This window comes from Chlorocebus sabaeus, chromosome 11, assembly GCF_047675955.1.
Source record: "Chlorocebus sabaeus isolate Y175 chromosome 11, mChlSab1.0.hap1, whole genome shotgun sequence".
Taxonomy (NCBI): domain Eukaryota; kingdom Metazoa; phylum Chordata; class Mammalia; order Primates; family Cercopithecidae; genus Chlorocebus; species Chlorocebus sabaeus.
Genome location: NC_132914.1, coordinates 120,851,838 through 120,872,538, shown reverse-complemented (window position 1 = coordinate 120,872,538; position 20,701 = coordinate 120,851,838). Strand labels below are relative to the sequence as shown.

At 46.6% G+C, this 20,701-nt stretch overlaps 1 protein-coding gene and 1 non-coding gene across 4 annotated transcripts; both read right to left on the bottom strand.

Annotated features, from left to right (window-relative positions):
- Nucleotides 1-72: 72 nt before the first annotated feature.
- On the bottom strand, nucleotides 73-18,933 carry DDX55 (DEAD-box helicase 55). 3 transcript variants are annotated; one of them, XM_008005127.3, is made up of 14 exons: nucleotides 18,706-18,933; nucleotides 14,951-15,001; nucleotides 14,773-14,859; nucleotides 13,378-13,469; nucleotides 13,242-13,304; nucleotides 12,055-12,204; nucleotides 10,427-10,616; nucleotides 6,957-7,039; nucleotides 4,914-5,045; nucleotides 3,636-3,728; nucleotides 2,358-2,472; nucleotides 1,411-1,579; nucleotides 824-1,116; nucleotides 73-583 (listed from the first exon to the last, which is right to left on the bottom strand). In XM_008005127.3, exons 1-14 carry the CDS (start codon nucleotides 18,811-18,813, stop codon nucleotides 407-409), a joined length of 1,803 nt encoding a protein of 600 aa, XP_008003318.1. In that variant the 5' UTR covers nucleotides 18,814-18,933; the 3' UTR covers nucleotides 73-406. The 3 variants fall into 3 exon arrangements, with proteins under 3 accessions (XP_008003318.1, XP_008003319.1, XP_037851348.1); XM_008005128.3 differs by having other exon boundaries at nucleotides 14,951-15,067; nucleotides 18,706-18,810; XM_037995420.2 differs by lacking the exon at nucleotides 73-583 and having other exon boundaries at nucleotides 970-1,100; nucleotides 18,706-18,889.
- On the bottom strand, nucleotides 3,396-3,528 carry LOC119624053 (small nucleolar RNA SNORA9). The gene has a single exon (XR_005240142.1). It is a non-coding gene; the product is annotated as a small nucleolar RNA SNORA9 (small nucleolar RNA).
- Nucleotides 18,934-20,701: the final 1,768 nt, after the last annotated feature.

Genomic DNA, 20,701 nt, shown 5'->3' with positions numbered 1-20,701 from the left:
ATAAATAAATACATCTATTATTTACACTCAAATAATTGTACATTTTCTTGTTAGACTACTTCAAGACTGGAATTGTTTTGTTTTGTTGTTTTTAATGAGAGGGTCTGGCTGTGTTGCCCAGGCTGGTCTTGAACTCCTGGGCTCAAGTGATCCTCCTGCCTCAGCCTCACAAAGTGCTGGGATTACAGGCAGGAGCCACTGCACCCGGCCAAGACTGGAATGTTTTTAGTAAAATATTCCCAAGTGTGAAACCCTTCATTTCTCCCTCGTCTGAAAGGACAGCTTTCAGAGACGTGATTCTTCTCAGATGTCTCCTGAAGTTTTGATTTCCATTAAAAGCAAACTGGAGCCATCCACTAAGTTAGGGAACAGCTATGCCCTTGTGGGTTCATCTGTGGCACTCGAATCAGCAGTCATCTTCCAAATCTGAGATCCCTAAATCCACTGTCTTGATGGTTCTTTTGCCAGTTGTCAACAAGCCCTTCTCAAATTCTTCTTCAGTTATTTTGCCTTTCTTAAGTTTCTTCAAGAGTCTTGTGTCATTGAGAAGTTCTTCCATGTCCTCATCTTCAATATCAGAACCCTAAGTACAGAAGAAACCAATAAACTACTAAATTTTTCAGCAATAGTGTTCTGGTGAAACCAGCAGTTTTAACTCAGGAACTATAAGCTCTCAGATTGGCTTCTGCAAATACAGCAAATTCCCCGCCCCAGTCACCAACGTAATAGAAATCTGAGCGCCCCACACAATTCCTATTTAAAGAACGACTACAATAATATTTGTTCAAGATTCTAAGTTAATGTAAGTAAAACTAAACTTTACCTCTTCCCTTTTCCTTTTCTCATTCATTTTTTTCTTCTTTTCTTTTTTGGCCTTCTGCTTCGACCAAGCTTTGTTTTTTATGAATTTTCTTCTCCCTTCATGTTCTGTTTTCTCTCTTCTTTGTTGCTCCAGGAGTTTCTGCCTCTGCTTTTCTCTAATTTTATCTTTAAATGGAATCGTGTCTGTATTAACGTCCACAGGCACAAAATCTGGAAACTGCTTTCCTCTCAATTCTGGCATCTTGGGCATCCTCAGCAGGGCAAAACCTTGAGCAAGGCTGGCAAAATCAAGATCTAATTCAATCAGAAGATCAGAGTTAGCACACTCAACAGGATTAGAACAGTCAGTAATGGCTTACAATATAATTTTTTTCTAACCAAAGGGTTTAATGAATTCATTTAAATTAGAATGAAAATAATTACATTTTTACAAAGTTAAAAGGAATACTCAGCAGCCAGTGGCCAGTTTATTCTGTGTCTACTCAAAGCCTGGGAACACTTCCTTTTATGAGACAAAGCAATCTCATACTTGTAAGATCACCACATGGTTAAGATGGAGACATTATCACATGAAGAAGTCCAACTTACCCTTTAATCTGAAAATCAGGTTGCATTCATGCTTTGCATAAGCCTGGACATACGACACAAAAGCTTTCATGCCCTTTTCAAACACAGCTCTGTCAGCCAGGGCCATGGACTTGAGTTTTGGCAGAAGGTCCGCTGTGTTTCTCTGGAGCTTCATCTCCTGCAGGGGGCACTACACACACCACATTCTCACCTTCCCTGGTTGGCATCACATCCCCGGGGCTCCCCCATCACAGCCAAGAAAACCGAAAGCAAAACAATTCCTTTTCACCTTTTGAGGTCTGAAGCCCAATTCCAACCCAAATATTTCACATGCTCTAAAAAGTATGTTAAATTTAAAAGAAAATTTAAAAATCAGATTTCACATGACAATCCTAATCTAGTAGCAAAGTATAGCAACACTGGGTCTCTTATTCACAAGTCTCTATTCACCCTTGCCTGGATCCCAGCAGGGCCTGCTACCGCACAGGAGGCTTGGTCACTCCATGACTGAGGTGCCTCCACAGCCTTAAAGCCCACCAGGGTGGCTGGGCACGGTGGCTCACGCCTGTAATACCAGCACTTTGGGAGGCCAAGGTGGGCAGATCACCAGAGGTCAGGAGTTTAAGACTAGCCTGACCAACATGGAGAAACCCCGTCTCTACTAAAAATACAAAATTATCTAGGGTGGTGGCACGTGCCTGTAATCCCAGCTACTTGGGAGGCTGAGGCAGGAGAATCCATTGAACCCGGGAGGCAGAAGTTGCAGTGAGCCGAGATAGCGCCATTGCACTCCAGCCTGGGCAACAAGAGTGAAACTCTGTCTCAAAAAAAAAAAAAAAAAAAGGCCCACTAGGGCCCCACGCTGCCACCACCAGCCCAGCCCCAATGAGTTTGCAATTTGTAATTTCATTTGCTGACCACATGCTGGAGAAGAACTTTTCCAGCTATCCCGTCACTAGGCAGCTTACTTTCTGGTTAATTGCAAGGAAATTGACGTATGACTCTTCCATGGGCAGGAGGAACACCAGAGCGCTGCCCCCGTGGCCAATGCGAGCTGTGCGACCGCAGCGATGCACGAAGGCACTGTGAGAACACAGGATGGAAATGGGTACCCAGGTGAGGACAGCTGAACAGAGTTCAGGCTCCAGCCACATGGCTGATGCAGCTAAAATGCTATGGGGAGCCTCTAGCCTCCACAGCTCAGTGTGGACTTGGCCACTTACTAGTGTGAGAAACAGAAGAACTGGCAATTAAACCAGCACTGCAGACAGATATGATTCTGTAATAAACATTTAATGTGAACTCTAAGTAAAACTTGTATCTTTCTCTCTGATCAGACAGGTGGGACATGGTCCCCAGTGGAAAATCTGGGATACAATGAAAAATACAAACAATAAAATGAAAATGACCAATAATCTCAGGAGTAATCATCAACACTTGGGGGTTTACAGGCATCTTCCTATGCGTGGACGCATGTATTAGGAATATATGCTGACTTTGGACAAAGTAGTTGTAATTTCCACATGTGGTGTTATGTACTGCTTTTTTCCATTTAGACGTTCTATTGTGTGTTTCTGCAAGAACTGAAAATGATTGAAAATACTTTTAATTGCTGCCAATACAATATCACTATTTCACCACGAATGGGTTATTCATCCATTTGCCTATTTTTGCCTCTTAAAACAATGGGTTTTGTTTTGAGACAGAGTCTCACACTGTTGCCCAGGCTGGAGTGCAGTGGCACAATCCATTGCCACCTCTGCCTCCTGCGCTCAAGCCATTCTCCTGCCTCAGCCTCTCAAGGAGCTGGGACTAAAGGCACACACACCTAGCTAATCTGTATATACATTTTTTGTAGAGACGGGGTTTTGCCATGTTGCCCAGGCTAGTGAATTCCTGGGCTCAAGCGATTCACCCGCCTAGGCCTCCCAAAGTGCTGGAATTACAGGCGTGAGCCACCGCGCCTGGTCTCAAATAATGTTTTGTTGTTGTTTTTTGTTTTCTCTCATTGTCTGAAATTTCTATAACCTTGCTCTACATGGAGCAGGGCAAGACCTCAAACCGTTTCAAAACTGTTCTGGCAAGCACTGTAGGAATGCACGGGGTCACTGCAGACCCAAGCACGCTGGAGGCTTGCTATAAAATAATGTTGCAATGAACATCATTATCTGTTTATCTTCTTCAGGATTCCTACTTCATTAGGCTAACTTCCTCAACAGAGAGTGGGTGGCAGCCTCGTACCATACCTTGCATTGCTGGGAGGGTCATACTGCAAAACCCAGTTGACTTCAGGAATATCAATTCCCCGGGCCATCACATCAGTGCACACCAAAATCCCACTAGAAAATGAGAAAACAGCATTCTGAGTAAGGAGGCTTCACCATCTTCATCACCATCAAACAGCCTACTGATCTTGATGACAGTGACACACAGGTGCTGGAGCTTCTCACAGAAGCACATGCTTAAGGTAATATTTTGATTTTTCCTTCTTTCTACAAATCTCTAGGACTTCATAAATTCCAATAAAAACTGGAGGGAGGTGAGAGACAGCAAAGGGATTTTAAAAATTACAACATTTCCATTTGAAAACCGAAACTGTATGGGTCTAATCCTTCGTAGCCATCTGAAAAACAACAGACACTTCACTCTGTAACTGAGACCTCGCAGTCAGGTATATCGCTTTGTCCAAAAGAGGACTTTTAATATAGCCAGATGTTCAATGATTAAGAAAAACAGAAAACTGTTATTTGTTAGCACAAACAGAAACAACTTATGGTCAATGGAAGACACAAGTTCCCTGCTGTGTAGTCACAAGCCTGATAAGCAGACAGTTTTTGTTTGTTTGTTTGTTTTGTTTTTTGAGATGGAGTCTCGCTCTGTCGCCCAGGCTGGAGTGCAGTGACACAATCTCAGCTCACTGCAAGCTCCATCTCCTGTGTTTACGCCATTCTCCTGCCTCAGCCTTCCGAGTAGCTGGGACTACAGGCGCCCGCCACCATGCCCGGCTAATTTTTTGTTTTTAGTATACACGGGGTTTCACCGTGTTAGCCAGGATGGTCTGGATCTCCTGACCTTGTGATCCACCCGCCTCGGCCTCCCAAAGTGCTAGAATTACAGGCATGAGCCACCGTGCCCACCCTTAAGCCACAGACAGTTTCTACACCAACAGGACAAATGGATTTGCTCCTTGCTTCTTGACAGTCATCACAACCCTTCCCTGGGCCAGGCACAGAGCAATCTGGGAGTGAAGACAATGCACAGGGCTCCTGTGTCACAGAGCCTACCGTCTAGCACAGAAGTTCAGTAACTAGGGAAACGACATAGCAAAAGGCAAAGCCATTAGAACAGGGCAGTGAGGCTCTGGGCATTTAAAGAGATGTGATAACCAGGTTAGAGAGAGAAGAGGGTTCCAGGCAGGAAAAACAACACAAGTGGACAGCACAGGCTACTGGAGAATGGGGTGTTTGAGGACCTAAAAGAGCAGTGTGGCAGGAAAGCTGTTACCTCCAATGAAGCTCACCTACCTTTGCAGTTTGCGGAACTCCATGAAGATCTTATTGCGTTTATATTTCATCTTTCCATGAATGCACATAATCCTCACGCCCTTCACCAGCGCCTCCAGAGCCTTCCCATAGTATTCCACACAGGCACAGGTGCTGCAAGAGGGACAGACGGCTTAGAGTCATTGACCACCTTGGTCCTTCTACAACCGGGAGAGGGGAACTGTGAGCAATAGCTGCAGTAGACACAACCTAACTACGAGCCCTCCCTAGGGGAATGACGAGACTGGCAGTGGAAATCATCCACAACTGAGTTCTCAATCTGTAATCCTCTCAGCCAATGAAAGGCCAATCTTTTGACAAAATACCTTAAACGTGAGTTAAAACCCCCAAGGACGTATTCTACTGTCTAAAGATGTTCTAACAGGAAATCTCCCTGACTCCAAAAAAGGAATTGAAGTGAAACAGTCATTCAGAACAAAAGCAATGACATCTTAACCACAAATAATCTTATAAGATTTAAAAACATTCCTGCTTTTCCTTTAGGGAACTGCTTCTTCCCCAATTAGCAGGATTCCCAAGGGCTCAGCAAATAACCCAAGCTAGACCAATCAGATCCCTTCTCCCAGATATTTGGGACTTGGAGCTGAGTCATCCAAGGACAAAAAGGAGGTTCACAGAGTCATCCCAATAAAGATATGCCCTAAAGAGATGGCCCATGAACTCCTGCCAGGGAGCCTCCTTCCCTGGGAGGTGGACACTCAGCATTCTCTCAATCTGTGAGTTCCTTACCCAGCACCGTTCTAACAAAGTTCACCCTGGACCCTTTTCCTTAACTGGAAGCATTCCCCAGTGATTTCCCATCCTTTTGCAGATGAGGGAACTGAAACTGACCAGAAACACAGAGTAAGTGGCAGCACCAGAACCCAAGTCAAATGCTCCTCCCACTATACCAGACTACTGCATTCCAGTTTGGGCTAACTCTAGTCTACTTCAGTTCCTCCACCTATGCTGTGACCGCCACCAGACTGGTCCATCTTTCCACCTTGAGTCACATAGTATGTAACGAAGTGGTGTTTCACACACTAAGCCTCGTCACCCACAGATCTGGTGGGTTCTGAAATCAATTTAGTGGGTCTCGACCAGCATTTTTAAAAAATTAACAGCTGGAGTAGAACAGAATAGAAAACATCCCACCTAGCAGAGTGTGGTTTCGTGAAAACCTTTGTTTTATTGTCTTGTTTGGGTGTGTACCGAATTGTACTTCTTACTGTGGGTCATAGTCAATAATCGCATTTTATTTGTAGGATAACACATGGAAAAGTAATATAAAATTATTTTTTATGTACTGCTAAAGATCAACATTTATCTCTGGAGAAAAGGGGAAAAGAACCAACCAGTCCAAAGAACATATGCATCTGTTCCTACGCTGCCTTCTGACCACAGGACAAAACCCCACTGTGGCGGACTCCATGGATGGCTGATAAACACTATTCCCAACCACTTCTTGCTTCGCTGGCCACTACCACAGAGCCAGAAAAGCTGTGCGCTCATTTTCTCTGCTGCTCTTGAAGTGAGGGGCCACCACATGACCCACTTTTGGCCCCTAGATGAATTCACAGCTGAAGTCAGCTAGGGCAGAGGGGTTTCTGAGGAAGCTCTTTGTTTTACTGATTAAAAGGCATGGATATAGCTAATATTGCCATACGCCCCCTCTGCCTTTCCCCCCTTATCTTTCTTCAGTGCAGATATGACAGGGTATAATAGTGGTCATCCAGAATCCATGAGGTGACACACAGGAAGAGAAGACCAATCACATCAACATTGATCTTGACATGAATGACACATGAAGCCCCTGTGAGAAACTGCCTCTGCCTTTGGACTTATTTTTATAGGACAAAAATAAAGCCAACCTTGTTTGAACCACGAAAGTTGGGTTTTCAGTTATTTGCAGCCAAAAGCATTCCCGAGAGAACCATGCTAGATGGAATCCAAAACCCAAAGGCCGCATGCACCTGCACATTCTGCCTGAATCCCTGGCGCCCCTACCAGAGACCAGAGGAGTACCTGAAGAAGACCAGGTGTTTCTCCTGCTTATGATTGTGAAGAAAATGGACCAGCTGATTAAATTTCTCATCTGCCTTGCATACCTGCAAAAGAAAAAGGGAAACTAATAAAAAACATATTTGGCAATAATAATCCCCATGGCTATTTTCTGTTTCAGCATTAAATTTTAAGGAATGTCATTTTCCCCACGGGTAGGACAGACTTTAGTCAGAATGTTAACTGGTCTACCTAGCTCAGAATAAACATCGACATGTGCTGCTGCCTCTAAAAGTTAATTTGTATGTCACAAAATCATACAGCTCAGAGAAACATAGTCATCCAACAGGCAACAGTTCCCAACTCCCAATCCCAATATACATGAGAGCTGGTACACCATCTCCAGAGTAGATTTTTATTTATTTATTTATTTTACCTTTTCTTTTCCTTTTTTTTTTTTTGAGATAGACTCTCAATATGTTGCCCAGACTGGTCTCAAACTCCTGGCCTGGCCTCCGGCGATCCTCCCACCTCAGTTCTAAAGTGCTGGGATTACAGGCATGAGCCACCTAACCCAGTCAAAGGATATATATATTTTTTTTAATGCAGATTCTTGGGTACGACATACAGATTCTGATTCAGTAGGTCTGAGATTGGACCTAAGAATCCATATTATTTAAGAGTTCCCCCAGGAAATTCTGATGCCAAGTTCAGAAGTCACTGCTCTAAGATGAATAATGATTTCCAGAAAGCAATGTACATAATTATTTAAAAGGCTTCCATGGACTCAGACCCCATTGCTTTTTTTCATAATGCAATCAAGTCCTCCATTCAAACTCCCAAATTAGAGACATTAAATTTACCTGAATGCATTCATCCTATTTTTACCAAAACCAAATGCCCAGTTTGGAATTTTTTCTCATGTACTCAGCCATCTCTAAATGCAAAACGAATGCAAAACAACAGAACGCAACAGTAGCCACAGTGGGTGTCCAAAGCTAGCATTAGTATGAGTATCCCTCATCCAAGGTCCCTGGGACTTGAAGTGTTTTTTGGCTTTTGAATTATTTCAGATTTTGGAATAGCTGCACTATACTTACCAGTTGAGCATCCCTAATCTGGAAATCCGAAATCTAAAATACTCCAACAAGCATTTCCTTTCCGCATCATGCTGGCATTCAAAAAACTCCAGATTCTGGAGCATTCTGGATTTTGAAATTTCAAGTTAGGAATGCTCAACCCATACTTACCGTGTACTAAGCACTGTCATGAACATTTTTGCATGGATTAATTAATTAATCGTCCAGTAACCCTACGAAGCTGTATACTACTGTGGCCCCCATTTGACAAGTGAGGACCTCTAAGTTCACCGGTTAATTTAGTAGGGGCCAAAGCCAAGATATGCACCAGGCAGTCCTGCTCTAGCTGCTCTAGCACCCATGCTCTCCACACTACCCTATGCAGAGTCCTTCCCTCTGCTTGGGAAGAGCTAGCCTCCTCCCTCACCCAGCCTGGACTGTCAGAAACATCAATGGCGGCCGGGCGCGGTGGCTCAAGCCTGTAATCCCAGCACTTTGGGAGGCCGAGACGGGCGGATCGCAAGGTCAGGAGATCGAGACCATCCTGGCTAACACGGTGAAACTCCGTCTCTACTAAAAAATATGAAAAACTAGCCGGGCGTGGTGGCGGGCGCCTGTAGTCCCAGCTACTCGGGAGGCTGAGGCAGGAGAATGGCGTGAACCTGGGAGGCGGAGTTTGCAGTGAGCTGAGATCCGGCCACTGCACTCCAGCCTGGGCAACAGAGTGAGACTCCGTCTCAAAAAAAAAAAAAAAAAAAAAAAAAGAAACATCAATGGCAACTACAACTCCCACTTCTGATGAGCCTATCTGATCTCGACAACACTCTCCAGTTACACTAGGTGCAGTTTCTCATTTGGAAACTCATTCTACCTTTAATCTGCCTACAAATTGACACAAACAGGAGAGCAGCCTTGACAACCTCACAGTCTACAGCAATAGGAACACTCTGGTTTCAAAAACCAGCCTCCTTCATTTTGAACAGCAGACATGTTCAGGAGCTAGGGAACCCCTCCAGGCCTAAAGAAAAATTTAACCTGAAAAAGCTTATTGCAAAAGAGAAAGAAAAGTCCCAGCCCCAGGCTGGTGGGACAATGTACCATCAGCAGTGGCACTGGCTTGTGGGTTCCTCCATGCCCTGATGGTGCTGCCTCCCCTGCAGCCTGTGCTCTCTGCATTTGTGCCTCGTGGCCCATCCCAGCAATGGGACGGAACAGAACAGGGGTGGGGAGTGGCCTCATTACTAAACAATCAAATTGCCAAAAGCCCATCTACTTCCTTGTGAAGAAACTACAGAAGCTAGCAGCCAGTATTTACTACTAGAAATTCAGCATATTTGGGCCGGGCACAATGGCTTATGCCTGTAATCCCAGCACTTTGGGAAGCTGAGGCAGGCAATCATGAAGTCAGGAGTTCAAGACCAGCTTGGCCAACGTGGTGAAACCCCACCTCTACTAAAGATACAAAAAGTTAGCCGGGCACGGTGGCACACGCCTGTAATCCCAGCTACTCGGGAGGCTGAGGCAGAAGAATTGCTTGAACCCGGGAGGCAGAGGTTGCAATGAGCTGAGATCGTGCCACTGCACTCCAGCCTGGGTGAGACACTGTCTCAAAACAAAAAACAAACAAAAAGGCTGGGCGCGGTGGCTCACGCCTGTAATCCCAGCACTTTGGGAGGCCGAGGTTGGCAGGTCACCAGGTCAGGAGATCGAGACCATCCTGGCTAACAGGGTGAAACCCCGTCTCTACTAAAAAAATACAAAAAATTAGCCGGGCGTGGTGGCGGGCGCCTGTAGTCGCAGCTACTCAGGAGGCTGAGGCAGGAGAATGGTGTGAACCCGGAAGGCGGAGCTTGCAGTGAGCTGAGATCATGCCACTGCACTCCAGCCTAGGTGACAGAGTGAGACTCCGTCACAAAAAAAAAAAAAAAAAAAAAGAAATTCAACATATTTGATGCAGGTCAAAAATACACAACATTTACAGAGTAGAACATTTATTTCCACCCCACAAAGTCTCCTCAGGAGTGAGTCTGTCATTTGATTTTCTGTGTTCCACCTGCACATCTAACTATGCCCTTCTCTGTGACACAGGCTGTTCTGACAGGCCGAGGAACTACAGAGTTTAATCATGCCTGCACCCAGCACACCCCAAGCATGTAAAATAGAAACATTTTGTCACTTGAGGGTAGGAGGTTCAGAGACACTGTCCTTAGAGACTGTGCTTAAAATACATTAAAGCCCAATTTAACTAACTTACTCATTCAATGAGCAGGAACACCCAGACCATTTCTCCTAGCTCTGTCCCCAAATGCATTTCATATGTGCTACAGGGTCTCATATATTTATTCTACCAGTACAATTTCCATAAAATGTGCACTGGTCATTATCACCAAGTAAGAAGCAAGCCCAGGCACTCACCATGTAGTAGTTTTCCAGGCGGGAGGGGGTCTTCTGGGTGCTGCTGGCTGCCTCGCCTTTCTCCTTCACCGAGACCCGGACAGGGTTCCGGAGGCCCGCTCTCACCAAGTTCTCCACTTCCTGCGTCTGAGTGGCTGAGAAAAGGCCTGTTCTCCTCTGCTTTGGCAAAAACTCCAGGATGGTGTTGATGCTGATAAAAAGAGGGCTCACACTTAACCGCTCACTTGCCAGCATAATCAACACACAGTGCTTCATGATACCAAGCAGGTATTCAGAAAGACTGAAAGTGAAGCCATCAAAATATTTATAGCACATACACTGGGAGGTGAGATTATGGGTGATTCTTTGTTTCTTCTTTATACTTTCATTTTTCCAAGGGCCTCAAATTTTAGCATATAATTATACAATTATAATGATATGTGAATTACATCCCATTAAACTGTTTATTAAAAAACAAAACTGCCAGGTGCGATGGCTCATGCCCGTAATCCCAGCACTTCGGGAGGCTGGGATGGGAGGATCTCTTGAGCCCAGGAATTTGAGACCAACCTGGGCAACATAAGGGGGATCTTGTCTCTGCAAAAATTAAAAAAAAAAAAAAAGGCGTGATGGCATGTGCCTGTAGTCCCAGATACTCAGGAGGCTGAGGTGGGAGGCTTACTTAAGCCCAGGAAGTAAAGGTCGCAATGACCCAAAATCATGCCACTGCATTCTAGCCTGGATGACAGAGTGAGACCCTGTCTCAAAAAAAAAAAAAAAAAAAAAAATACTTGAAGGAAAGTGCATTTTAAGATCAAAGATAGGCCGGGCGCGGTGGCTCAAGCCTGTAATCCCAGCACTTTGGGAGGCCGAGACGGGCGGATCACGAGGTCAGGAGATCGAGACCATCCTGGCTAACACAGTGAAACCCCGTCTCTACTAAAAAATACAAAAAACTAGCCGGGCGAGGTGGCGGGCGCCTGTAGTCCCAGCTACTCAAGAGGCTGAGGCAGGAGAATGGCGTAAACCCGGGAGGCGGAGCTTGCAGTGAGCTGAGATCCGGCCACTGCACTCCAGCCTGGGCGACAGAGTGAGACTCTGCCTCAAAAAAAAAAAAAAAAAAAAAAAAAAAGATCAAAGATAGAACCGGAATAAAAATCACGTGGTAGAATTTGAAAGCTCAAACTACTTAATGATTTGAAATTAAAATGTGGTTAATAAAAATACTTAGGCCAGGTATGGTGGCTGGCGCTTGTAATCCTAGCACTTTGGGAAGCCTAGGTGGGAGGATCACTTAAGCCCAGGAGTTTGAGAACAGCCTGGGCAACATGGCAAAACCCCAGCTGCAAAAAAATTAAAAAAACAGGCATGGTGGTGTGCGCCTGTAGCCCCAGCTACTCGGGAGGCTGATGCAGGAGGATCACCTGAGCCCAAGAGGTTGAGGCTGCAGTGAACATAATTACGCCACTGCACTCTGGCCTCGGTTACAGCACAAGACCCTGTCTCTAAAAAATAAATTAATTAAAAATAAATTAAAATGAAAATAAAAAATAAAAATACCTAGTCATAAAGTAGTAAACTCCATTTTGCTTTCCTTTTGTATTAGTATCATCCACCCACTCAAGCCAGTGAAGTCCAAAGGCCAGTACCTTGCCTCAAACCCCATGTCCAGAAGTCTGTCTGCCTCATCCAACACCAGGACATCCAGGGATCGCACACAGCTGGCCAGATCCAAGCCTTCCGCCTTCCTTCGGAACATGTCCTCCAAGCGGCCTGGAGTGGCCACAATGATGTTCCCACTTTGGAAAGAAAGTTAACATTTACCAAGCTCTCTGGATCTTGGGAATGTGGTTAATGATTACCAAAATACCAAGTTTCATATCCCTCCAAAGTCATTTAAGCCCTAGTGAAGAGAATGAAGAGCATGAGAGTGGAAAAGAGTGCTGTAGGGTAGAAAATGTGAGGGCTGCGGCGAAACGGGATCTGGGTTCTGGGCTATGACCCAGGCAAGGTTGGCAAACTCCAGCTCCCAGACCAAACCTGGGCTGCTGCCTGTCCTTGCCAAGTATTTTATTGGCAGACAACCATGCCCATTTATTCACATGTTGCCTATCGCTGCCTTCACACTGCAACAGCAGCTGAGTAACTGCGACGGAGACCATATGGTTCACAAAGCCGAAAACAGTTACCATCTGCTCATTTACAAAAAAAGCTTCCCAACCTCTGACCTACGCAAGTTAACTCAACCATTGTAGGCTCCAGGTAGCTCACATGTAAAATGGGAATGTTGACAGAATTAGAGAACTCTATGTAAAGATCACAAACTGGCAGACTCAGGGCCGGATGTGGCTCCCTCAGACTGGCTCACCTACATGATGTGTTTTTCAAACGTGGATTACACGCCAACAGTTAAAAAATCAGGAGATTACACACACAAATCTGGAATTCCATCTTCTTTTTAAAAAATTCAAAACCTGGCTTTTGAATTTTTTCAAAAGCCCAGTCCCGCCAGGCAGCTACCAGCTGGAGCTGAGTATTCCAGGCAGCTACTGGCCAGTTCCTCACCATCCCCCAGTCCCGCACTCATCTATCCTGACCACTCGTTTATCCTCACGTCGTTCTCTTGACCTCTGTAGGAACCTGAGTTAAGTACTCATCAGGGCCTCATGGGAAGGAGCTAGCAAAGCGCCATAGGAAGCTGGCCTGGAGAAAACACCTTTTTGCAGGGGGAGGAGGCTGCTGAAAGGGGGACCCACAGTTAGGCTGAGATCACATATCAATTCTTGGGTTCAGTGCCAAGAGCAGCAAAGAAATGAGCAGACATGAGCAAACTCACCCTTGCTGCTTAAACCTCTCAACATCTTCTCCAGGATTCCTGCCTCCAATCCAAAGAATCTGGCTAAAACAAGAAAAGTCTTTAAGTTCGGCAAAACAACAGCCCGTGGCTAACAGGGACACTGCATCCAAATCACCTGAACTGGGGGAAGTGCTTCGTGAAATGCGACAGGACCTCGTCTATCTGAACGGCCAGCTCTCGGGTGGGGGTGATGATTATGGCTCCAACCTGCCCACATGGAAGGAAGGGACACAGTCAGCAGCGCAAGGGCCTCCTGGAGAGGAACTCATAGGCCCTCCGCCCTCCACCACACAGAGAACTTCCAGAGAAACCGCAGTTACTGGGTGTTCTCAGCAGCATCCCTGAGCACATATCAACTACTTTGAATTACGGTTACTTGTCATCATACACTGCAGTTATGCTCTTTAAAGTCACTAACACTAAGAACACTGAATTAGTGAACGCTGAACCACTGCTCACAGGGGAAACACAGGGTTAGGTTCCTGCCAGTCTCTGGACATGACATTTTTGTCAACCAATCAATACATAACTCTATTTTATGTCTGTTTGTGCTTAAAAGACTCTATTTAATATATACTGTTGATTCATTCCTATTGAACTTGTGGCCAACAGCACATTAACTCATGCCTGAGCTTGTGCTTCTCTAGTGCGGGGATTCTCTCTGCACGTCATAACCTTCTTGCGCCCAGGAACACTAGACTGCATTACACCACGGAGCCATTTCAAAAACCAAAATCACCAACATAAAGCAACAAATGTGCAAAATGGCTGGGCACGCTGGCTCACACCTGTAATCCCAGCACTTTGGGAGGCCGAGGCCGAAAGATCACTTGAGCCCAGAAGTTTGAGACCAGCCTGGGTAACATGTCAAAACCCCTTCTCCTCAAAAAATACAAAAAATTACCCAGATGTGGTGGTCCACACCTGTAGTCCCATCTACTTGGGAGGCTGAGGCAGGAGGATAGCTTGAGCCTGGGAGGTGGAGGTTGCAGTGAACTGAGATCACGCCACTGCACTCCAGCCTGGGTGACAGAGCAAGACCCTGTCTCAGGTAAAAAAGGAAAAAAAAAGGTGAAAAACATAGCACTAAATAGATGACGAAAAGGACACTGTTTACACCTGAGCAGTAAAACAAAAGGCAGCTCTGCCCACGGCCATGACCACAGAAGCACCGAGGATCCACTGGGGTGTTATAAGTTTCAACGAGCAGGCAAATTAACAAATACAGAATCCACAAATAATGAGGATTGTCTTTTTTTTCTTCAAGTTTCATCATTCATTCATTCATTCATTCATTCATTATTGGTAGAGATAAAGTCTCATTGTGTTGCCCAGGCTGGTCTCAAACTCCTGGACTCCAGTGATCCTCCAGACTCGGCCTCCCAAAGTGCTGGGATTACAGGTGTGAGCCACGGCGTCTGATCTATTTTTTCTAAGTTTGTAGCCAGCTTCTTAATCCAATGTGAACTCTGATGACTAGGTGAAAATAAATCACTTTCACTGTCCTCACCTGACTCTTCTTTAACTTCTCTTCTCTTCTCAGAAGAATTTCCAGGATGGGGATGACAAAAGCGAGTGTTTTGCCACTACCTGTGACCTGCAAACAGAGAGTTTTGGTTTTCTTTTCTTCCTCAGAGTTCGTATGAGGGAAAACACAAGGACAGGCTGCACGTACCCGAGGCACTCACCGCTTCTGCAGCGACATCTTTGTTTCGCATGAACAGAGGGATGGTTGCAGACTAAAGGGAGAGATTGCAAAGCACCGGTTAAAGGATGCCATCACTTCACAGGTGAGAACCGAAGCCCTAGGAACATAATGGGCGGCTAAGGCCACAGTGGACCCCACCACAAAAGGGGCTATGAGTAACCAAGTCACCATAGAGAAGTTGAATCAAACATGGCAACTGTGTCTACATGGACGACGTGTGGGGACAGTGAGCTGAGCTGGGAGGTGGGAGTCCTGAATTCTATTCCTGTCTCTCCGACTTTCCCTCTCTGAACCAGGAAGGTGTTGAAGACATTGGGTTTTAGGGTCCCTTCCAGCTCTAGTATCACAGAATCAAGATTCAAATAAACCTTCTCATTTTAAGCACTGTAGAGGTCTCCAGACTTTACAAGAAACCTGGTTTTAGCAATCAAAAAAGCTAAACCTCAATTAGATTTAGGCCTTGGCCTCGCGGCTGCTCCCTCCAGGGTTCAGCCCTGGTCCCCAGGGCCTGAGCTCACTTAAATCACAGCAGATGTAATATTATTCCAACTGCCTCTACACAGTGATTTCTATACTCCCTATCAAGCCCCGAGGGAACATTTGGCAATGTAAGGAGACATTTTTGGTTGTCAAAACCCAGGGTGGGCCAGGCATGGTGGCTCACATCTATAATTACAGCACTTTGGAAGGCCCTTAACTCCCTTAAGGCCAGGAGTTCCAGACCAGCCTGGGCAACACAGGGAGACTATCTCTACAAAGAAAATTTTTTTAATTATGTGGGTGTGATGGTGCAAGCCTGTGGTCCCAGCTACTCAGGAGGCTAAGGTAGGAGGATCACCTAGGCCCAGGGAGGTCGAGGCTGCAGTGAGTTGTGACTGTGCCACCGCACTCCAGCCTGGATAACAGAGCAAGACCCTGCCTCAAAAAAATAAGTAATTAAATAAATTACAGCCAGAGTTGGGAGGTGATGTCCTCCGGTGGACAGATTCCAGTGATGCTGTTAAACATCCTACAATGCCCAGGACAGCCCCACAACAAAAAATTTTCCAGCACAAAATGTCAATAGTGCCGAGGGTGAGGACGCTGCTCCAGGCCACTGCTGTCCAATAGAAATAAAATGTGAACCATATAAACAATGTTAAATTTTCTAGTAGCCATAGTAAGAAAAGTAAAAAAGAAATGGGTGAAATAAATTTTAATATTTTATTTAACCCAATATATCAAAAATATTGTCCCTTCACATTTAATCGATATGTAAAAATCAACATTTTCCATTCTTTTTTCAAACTAGGTCTTCAAAATCCACTGTGTTGATACTCAAGAGTACACTTTGATTTGGACAAAGTGTATTTCAAGCACTCTATAGCCGTGTCTGGTGACTGTGTAGTGGATGATAGGTCTAGACAATGAGCTCTGAGGCTCTGAGGCTCTGAGGCCAGGTTCCCTAGGCAGGGAACACAGCACTCCCAGTTTCCATCTCCAGCCCTGTCTGCTGGAAATAGATTCTCCACATTCCCAGGAATCTTATGGGCATCTCAAACTCAAGGCTTCATTTATTTTCAAAAATTTTTTGCTATTACAAGGCCTTCCTATGTTGCCCAGGCTGGTCTTGAACTCCTGGTCTCGAGTGATCCTCCCACCTTAGTCTCCAAAAGTGCTAGGATTACAGGCGTGAGCCACCGTGCCCGGCCATTATTTATTTTAACTTCAGAGATGGGGGTCTCACTATGTTGCCCAGGCTGGTCTTGAACTCTTGGGCTCAAGGGATCCTCCCACCTCGGCCTTCCAAGTAAATGGTACTACAGGCGGGTGCCACTTAACACAGCTCAATGTTTAAAAACAGGACTCTTGTGGCCAGGCGCGGTGGCTCACACCTGTAATCCCAGCACTCTGGGAGGCCAAGGCAGGCGTATCACCTGAGATCAGGAGTTTGAGACCAACCTGGCCAACATGGTGAAACCCTATCTCTACTAAAAACACAAAAATTAGCCAGGCGTGGTGATGCATGCCTGTAATCCCAGCTACTTGGAAAGCTGAAATGGGAGAATTGTTTGAACCCGGGAGGCAGAAGTTGCAGTGAGCTGAGATCATGCCATTGCACTCCAACCTGGGCAACAGAGCAAGATTCTATCTCAAAAACATTAAAACAAAAACAAAAACAAAAAAAAACCACCCACACACACACAGAAAAAAAAACAAGAACTTTTGACTTTCCTTCTGAAACCTGCTACACCCTCCAGCCATTCTCGGGAAATGGTAACACCATTCACTTAGCTACTAAGAATAAGAATAAAAATCGGTGGGGTGCGGTGGTTCAGCCTGTAATCCCAGCACTTTGGGAGGCTGAGGCAGGTGGACCACGAGGTCAGGAGTTCAAGGCCAACCTGGCCAAGATGGTGAAACTCCATATCTACTAAAAATACAAAAAATTAGCCGAGCGTGGTGGCAGGCGCCTGTAATCTCAGCTACTCAGGAGGTTCAGGCAGAGAATTGCTTGAACCCGGGAGGTGGAGACTGCAGTCAGCCGAGATCGCGCCACTGCACTCCAGCCTGGGCAACAGAGTGAGACTCCATCTCAAAAGAAAAAAAAAAAAAAAGAATAAAAACTTCAGCTCCCTCTAGAGTCTTTTCTTTCCTAACCTCCACTTCCAGTCCCTTAGCAACCTTAAAGTTATTCCAAATGTGACTTCTCAATATCCACTGGTTCCACCTACTCCAAGCCACCATCATCTCTTACCTGACAATGGCCTCCTAAGCGACCTGCCTGCTTTGTCTCTTATGCCTGAAAAGGCCACTCTCTAAAGAGAAATCACAGCCCTTCCCTTCCTAAACATCTTCCCAGATAAGATGGCTTCCCACTACATTTAGAATGAAATCCAAGCTCCTACAAGACCCTACACAATCCATCTCTTGCACTACTCTTGATGTTCAGTCACAAAGGCCTCCTTTCTGCTGCTCAAACCATTTGCAGCCTGCCCCAGGGCATTTATGTGCACTGGTATTTCTCTCTGCTGGAATAATCTCCCCCTCGTCACCCGAGAGCCAGCTCCTTCTCAATCACTGAGGTCTCAGCTCAATGACACCTCCTCAGAGAGGCCTTCCTTAGCATCCTGTCTCACCTCCTCTCCAGTCCTCGAGTGACACTATCACAACAGTCTTAGTTCCTTCATAACATTTACTAGCAGCTGAAATTATCCTTTCTCTAGCTCCTGCATTAGAAAGTAAGGCTATGAGCAGATGCCAATACTGCAAACTCCCCAGAGCCTAGAAGAGTTCCTGACACATAGCAGGTCCTCAAGAAATACTTCTTGAAAAGATGCATAACAACAGGTAACCCTCACTGAGCTCCTATAGTGTGCCGATTGGTTTATTTAGTCCCCACAGCAACCCCATAAGGAGGGTGTTATTTTTTCGTCATTTCACAGAGAAGGAAAATGAAGCACATTGAGGTTAAGCCATTTGCCCGAAGTCTCACAGCTACAGGGGGCAGGGCTAGGATGAGAACCAGGCTCGAGACCCCAGCACCCGAGGGCAGGGTGGGTCGCGGCCCCTCTGCCGGCTCGCTGGCCGAGCAGCTCCGCATCCCGCCAGTCTGGGCAGCCTGGAGACGAGGCAAGAGCCCCAGCTGGAGGGATGCGCGCCCCAGGGCTCGGGTCTATCCGATCACCTCCGCTGTGTCCGAAGCAGCGGGTGCCTGCCCCCCTCCCAGCCTCACTCTCCTCCAGGAACCGATACCTGCACCGGCGTCATGTACGGGAAGCCCAGCTCTCGCAGCGCGCCCAGCACCCGCGGGTGCAGTGACACTGGCAGAGACTCCCAGGAGCCCTCCGTCACATGCTCCATGGCTCTCTCCTTTGCCGCCTCGGTCGCCGCTGCTCGAAGGCGCCCTGTGCACTCCCAACGAGCACTTCCGCTTCCGGCAGCTCCGGCGGCCGGCCGGGAACTTTGCTGTAGCAGCAGAGTTCCGGAGCGCTGCGAAGGCTCCAACGCAGCGGGAGCGAAGAAAGGCGCCCGCGGCACGGTGGAGGCAGGCGGCGGGGCAGGCTCGGGGAGTTACACCCGCCCCGCACCCCTGGGCTCCGGGCGCCTCTCAGCACCGGGCAAGGGTTTTGGCGGGAGGGAGTCTGGCCCGGCTCTCCCACTTTCTTTGTCCCTCGGAGGCAGGTGGCAGCACAGGACCGCGTCCAGGCCGAAGGACCGCGGGGCTGGCTGCCGTGGGCAGAGAAACGTGTCGGGGCCCCGGGTTAGCAGCTCTGCAAAACAGGCATCCGCTGATGGCGGGGGTCCGATGGCCGGTACATCCTGAATGTTGGTTTACTTTCCCGGAAGTTAGGGTCAGAGTCCTAAGTAAGAACACTGTCCTATTCCACTGTTCACAGTTGGCCTGGGCCATTCATGTCCACATACACCTTCACTCAGCAAGCTTTTATTGACCACTCATTACGTGCCCTCTATGAGGGCCTATCTCCTCCAGCTATGTGCATGACTTGCTCCTGTTGAGGCTCTGAAAACGAAACCCCAAAATGAAGACCCCAGAGGCAGCCTCAGAAGCAAGTTTCTCTCTGACCTTCTGCCCCGTCTCTGATCTCTGATTCTGTGAGGCTGGCCATAGAAACTCAAGAATCCCTCTTGCCCGTCATGATGGAGCATAGAAACGGGAACCCCTTTTCTCCAAAGTCAGCCATAAAACCTAAAAATATTACTCTAACTCTCTCTCTCCATCTTTCTGTGAAAAAACTGGCCATAAAGAAATTATCGGCCGGACGTGGTGGCTCACGCCTGTAATCCCAGCACTTTGGGAGGCCAAGGCGGGCAGATCACGAGGTGAGGAGTTCGAGACCAGCCTGGCCAATATGGTGAAACCCCGTCTCTACTAAAAATACAAAAATTAGCCGGGCATGGTGGCGCATACCTGTAAGTCCCAGCTACTCGGGAGCCTGAAGCAGAAGAAGAATCGCTTGAACCAGGAAGGTGGAGGTTGCGCCACTGCACTCCAGCCTGGGCGACAGAGTGAGACTCAGTCTCAAAACAAAGAAAAGAAAAAAAGAAATTACCTGGGCTGGGCGCGTGGCTCACGCCTGTAATCCCAGCTGTTTGGGAGTCCGAGGCAGGTGGATCACCTAAGGTCAGGAGTTTAAGACCAGCCTGGCCAAAGTGGTGAAATCCCGTCTCTATTAAAAATACAAAAAAATTAGCCAGGTGTGGCAGGTGCCTGCAGCTACTCCGGAGGCCGAGCAATGAGCATCGCCTGAACCTGAGAGGTGGAGGTTGCAGTCAGCCTAGATCGCACCACTGCATTCTAGCCTGGGCGACAGAGTGAAACTGTTTAAAAAAAAAAAAAAAAAAAAAAAAAAAAAATTCTGACCTCTTTTGTTTTGCTTGTAGGTTGTAAGACCCCATTACAGGAAGGGTTCTGTCCCCTACCCAGAAGAAAGGAATGCTGCACAGAGAGGCCGAAAAGAATCCAGACAGGCCTTGCTGGGTTTCCCCACTCAGTCTGTGAGCATTAGATCATGCCCTTCTTGTCCAGTCCTATTTCTACTCAGCTGTGCATATTTTGTTGAGCCTAAGCATAAAAATGAATAGTTTTCCCTGTAACTTTGGGTCTTAATTCTGAAGGTTCCTTTGTTGTGCAAAACCATGACCAAATAAATTTGCATCACTTTCCTCCTATTAATCTGCCTTTTTTCAGTTGAATTTTTAGAGAAACCTGAGGACAAAGGGGAAGTTT